Source organism: Haematobia irritans, chromosome 3 (genome assembly GCF_050003625.1).
Source record: "Haematobia irritans isolate KBUSLIRL chromosome 3, ASM5000362v1, whole genome shotgun sequence".
Taxonomy (NCBI): domain Eukaryota; kingdom Metazoa; phylum Arthropoda; class Insecta; order Diptera; family Muscidae; genus Haematobia; species Haematobia irritans.
Genome location: NC_134399.1, coordinates 46,847,644 through 46,852,646, shown reverse-complemented (window position 1 = coordinate 46,852,646; position 5,003 = coordinate 46,847,644). Strand labels below are relative to the sequence as shown.

General features: G+C 33.4%; 1 protein-coding gene across 1 annotated transcript; it reads left to right on the top strand.

Annotated features, from left to right (window-relative positions):
* Window positions 1-172: 172 nt before the first annotated feature.
* On the top strand, window positions 173-3,325 carry LOC142230902 (uncharacterized). Its single transcript, XM_075301520.1, has one exon. The coding sequence runs from the start codon at window positions 173-175 to the stop codon at window positions 3,323-3,325; it is 3,153 nt and encodes a 1,050-aa protein (XP_075157635.1).
* Window positions 3,326-5,003: the final 1,678 nt, after the last annotated feature.

The following is a 5,003-nucleotide window of genomic DNA, read 5'->3' as shown; positions in this document are numbered from 1 at the left end:
AAAATTTGCTAGATCTAAAAAACTAAAATGTAACCTATCCACTCCTAAAACTACTTCAACAGAAAAAAATAGTACAATTTGTAATACATTTAGAATTCTTTGTTATAATATAAATGGTCTCAGTAACAAATCATTATATCCAGATTTTTTCAATTATATTTGCGGTTATGAAATGTTTGCATTAATCGAGACCCACATAAAAGAAAATGAAATTGATAGATGGGGAAAATACTTTCAAGAATTTAATCTATTTTGGCAAGCTGCAAAGAGGAATAGTGCATATGGAAGAGCGAGTGGTGGAATAGTTTGTGGCATAAAGAAATCCTTACGAAAAGAGGGAATTACACATAAAATTAAAATAGAAGAAGAGTTTATTCTGGTAGAGATTGAATCACAAAGAGGCGGTTTTACATTTATCCCTGTATACATCCGAGGAGAAAATTGGAAAAACGAATTTGAAAAAATTAAAGAAGTATTCCAGTGTGTAAATTATGCCCGCATTATTCTGGCAGGAGATATGAATATACGAATAGGAGAATTGCAACAGAATATTTCGGAAGAAATGGAAATTGAATTTACAGCAGGAAAAGATTATAGAAAGTCCAAAGATGATATCGTAAATGACAAAGGAAAACAATTCATTGAATTTTGCGAGGATAATGGATTGGTGGTACTAAATGGTAGAACTGAGGGAGACGATGAAGGCCACTTCACATATATAAGCCATTTGGGGAGCTCTGTCAATGATATTGCGGCGGTATCCTATGATACTTTGAGTATGGTCAGAAGATTTCAAGTTAACGAAAAAATGTGGTCAGATCATTTACCTATACACATAGAGATTGAAATAAGTAGAAATCGTGAGATCTCTAAACCAATGAATCTGTTACCAAAATTGAAATGGAAGGAAAATGAAAGAGATTCATACAAACGAACTCTTAATAAAAATCTGAAAGATGCGAAATATAAGAACGGACTTAAAAACTTAACAGATTTGGCAACAATAGTCCAAAAGTCAGTTCGAAACTCAACTTCTGGAATAAAATCTGATAAATATAGGCAAATCTGGTTCAATCACCAATGTGATACGGCACGAAAAGAATCATTCAAATGTCTTAATAAATACAGAAAAACAAGTCTTTTGTGCGACAAAGCTACATACCTCGAAGCAGTAAAGAAATATAAGGTGACATGTTGGGAAAGGAAGCTTGAATTTTCGAAAGAACTTCAGCTAAAACTAAGCAGGACTACTAATGGCAAAGAGTGGTGGAAATTGGCTAAACAAATAAGAGGGCAAGATAAACAAGTTGGCATGAACATATCCGCATCTGATTTCAAAATATACTTCGACCAGTTACTTAATCAGCCGCAAACAGCAAACAGTATACAATACGCTGCATTATATATAAGGGACGAAGACTTAGATAAAGATATAGAAGTTCTTGAGATTGTCGGAATGTTAGAGAGGACAAAACCAAATAAAGCTCCAGGTTTGGACCGTATACCTTATGAGTTTTTGAAAAATGCCCCCAACGAATTTCTCACTGAGTTGGCCACCATATATAGTCGAATTTTTAATGCTGGTGAAATTGATAGCACTTTACAAGAAACGGTTATATTTCCTATATACAAAAAGGGTAATATAGATATACCTCGAAATTATAGGGGTATATCTTTCATGAATACAATGGCTAAGGTGCTAATGGGAATATTGAACGATAGGATGTCCAAGTGGGTGAACGAGAAACGGCTCCTACACGAATGTCAAGCTGGTTTCAGAGCTGGATACTCTACGATTGATAATATTTATAATCTATCAGCAATTGTAAACCTCAAATTGAGCGAAAGGAAAAAAGTTTTCGCGTTTTTTGTAGACTTTTCCGCAGCTTTTGATATGATATCCAGAAATCTGCTCTTATATAAGTTACATTCAATGGGGTTATCCACAAAAATTGTGAATCTGATCAGATGTTTGTACCAAAATACAAAATCCGTAGTATGGACAGGCGATGAGCTATCGGAAGATTTCAATACCTATACAGGAGTGAGGCAAGGGTGTCTGTTATCACCACTACTCTTCACGCTATACATAAACGATATTTACGATTGTTTGAAAGGAGGTTTAATGGTGGATGAAGTGAATATTCGGGTGCTATTATATGCCGACGATATTGTGTTGCTGGCGGATGAGAAAGAAACATTGCAAGATATGATATACAATCTAGAGAGGTATTGCAAACAATGGAACATGCTGGTAAATCTAGAAAAGTCGAAAATAATGATATTTCGAAACGGTGGGCGTGTAACAAAGGAGGAAAAATGGACATATTTGAATCAAAATATAGAAATAGTGAACGAATTTTGTTATCTGGGAGTTATATTTACACCGAAAATGTCCTTCACAAAGCATGTTGAGAAACGTAATGCTTCATCAAAAATATGCATAAATGCAACATGGCAAGGGTTAATAAATAAACCTCACGTCTCTCTTTTCTCGAAATGGAAAATCTTTAAAAGTGTTTGCAGATCAACTCAAGCATATGCTGCGCAAGTTTGGGGTTATGCATGGTTCGAAGAAGTAGATAAGCTGCAAAGATATTTCCTAAAACGAATTTTGAAACAACCGAACTTTATACCGAACTACATTCTATCTTTAGAGACAGACATTGTAGACAACCATTTTTACACACTAAAACTGCACTCAAACTACATTTTTGATACAATTTTCAAATATGAAAACACAAGATTGCCACATATACTGTCCCTAAAAGTTTGGTCGAAAAGAGTTTTTTGGGTAACAGCTATGGAATCCCTGGCTCGAAAGGTCAACATTATCATGAATGAAGACTTGATTCGGAGTGAACATGAATGGAGAACGACAATGAATCTGATGGACCATAAACTTAAATGTCTAAGTTACGCTCAGATGAGAGAAAAAGCTCACTCAAGCGGTGGTAGATACTACAGATTCCTTAATCCTGATGCTGGAGTGGACTACATGAAAGATATCGGAAATATAGAAAAAAGTTCACTGCTAATGAGAACAAGAGCAGATATACTTCCATTAAATGCAAACAAATACAATAACCCGGAGAGTATGCAGTGCTCTCTCTGCAATACAGGCGAAGTGGAAAATTTAAAACATTTCATCACCTGTCCACTTTTAAGAGAAATCCGAATGTATAATTTTGGAAAATCATATCTGGAAGAAAATGAACTTGTGAGCATATTAAACGGAGAGTTTGAGAATGGATGGGACAGATTATATGATTATATTAGTTATGCTCTAAAATATCGAAATTATATTATGAATGAAAATTTTTAAAACAAAATTTGATTACTTATAAATTAAAAGGAACAGACTGGAATTAACTAAAATTTTGAAAGTGACAGACAACTTTATGTTATTGTCATAAATACGAATATATTTTGTTTATTTAAATTAAATTAAGGTTTATTTATTTATTTGTTTTCTTTCCATTGTATTACCATATTGTAAACAAGAAAATGAACAAAATAAAATAATATAATAATAATATAATGTGACTTTCTAACAGTGCACACCATTTCAAACCCATGTACTTACACCAATAACAATGTGCACTTTTATTCCCTATTTGTCGCCGAATTATTTTATATTCATCTCATCCTCCAATTAGGAAGGAATTCGGAGGAATGTAAAAAGAGATATGGGTCCATAAGATATAATGCAATACAATTTACTTTTTACTTTGAAACCTCCAAAAATATGTTTTTTCCACATTCTTTTTTGTGACGCTAACTTAATTTTGTCATTTCAGTTTGTTCTGCTTCGTTTTTTGCTGTTGGCAACGCTTGAGAAATTGCATCAAATTTCGATCGAATCCCGTGATCCAAACTTTTAATCGTATCGACAATTTTTTCGATACGATTATGAATTCGATATCGAATGCTGTGATTAGCCCCCTGCTTAGCACAAACCAACTCATAAAATTGATACATCAAGCATATATAACAATAAACGCGAAAGGGAGACTTCTCTACATAAAGTCTCACCTCAAAATACTACTAAAGCGCCACGACTTGCTAGTCTCCCGCAGACTTCATGATGTCCAAGAAAGTAGAATTGCCATTTTCAAATTTCGAAAAATTGAAAGTTGTGCTGGATTGTGCTAGGTTTGTGCCGATTTGTGCTGCAATTTTTTTTTTTTTTTTTTATTTTATCAAATAGCCGAGATATTTGGAAAACACATTTTTCAACAAAATTTTTGCCAGAATCGCCATTTTCGAAATTCGATATTTTGACAGTTGTGCTGAGTTGTGCTAGCCGAGTACATTATTGTGCCGTTTAAATAAAAATTCTATCTCTTATAGTTTTCGACAAATTCTAAAATTTCGAAAAATTTCCAGAATCGCCATTTTCGAATTTAGAAAATTTTAATATTGTATTAAACCGTTATCGACTTGTGCTAAGTTGTGCCGTTGAGATCACCTTTCTATCTCAAGCCGTTTCCGAGAAACAGCCAAATTAAATTTTTAAATAAGTTCAAAAATATGTGTTTGAAAAACGCCAAAATTTAAATTTGAATGTTGTGCCAAACTGAATGTTGTGCCAATTTGTGCTAGGTTAGTACTCATTTGTGCCGTTTGAATCAACTTTCTATCTCAAACCGTTTTGGAGATATTCGCAAAATTTTTCTAAAAAATAGCAACTTGGCTTTGTATTCAGTTTCCAAGTTTTATAAGGCTTTAATGTAGTGATATCCCAATGGGTTCCATAAAAAGACTCTTCATTAATTTAAATGTATTTATTTTAATAATAAGCTTAAACCTCTATATTACGATGGTCAACATCACAAGTCTTCAAGCTTTGTATAAAATATAATTTGAGGATCAACTAGTGTGTTAATATTAACACCAGTTGGAAATTTTTCTGATGATAAGTCATCGTATTCCAACCAGTGGTGATTTATTCGCACATAGCCAGTGTAGTGTCCAATCGATGTAGTGCTGCAATTGCCTCT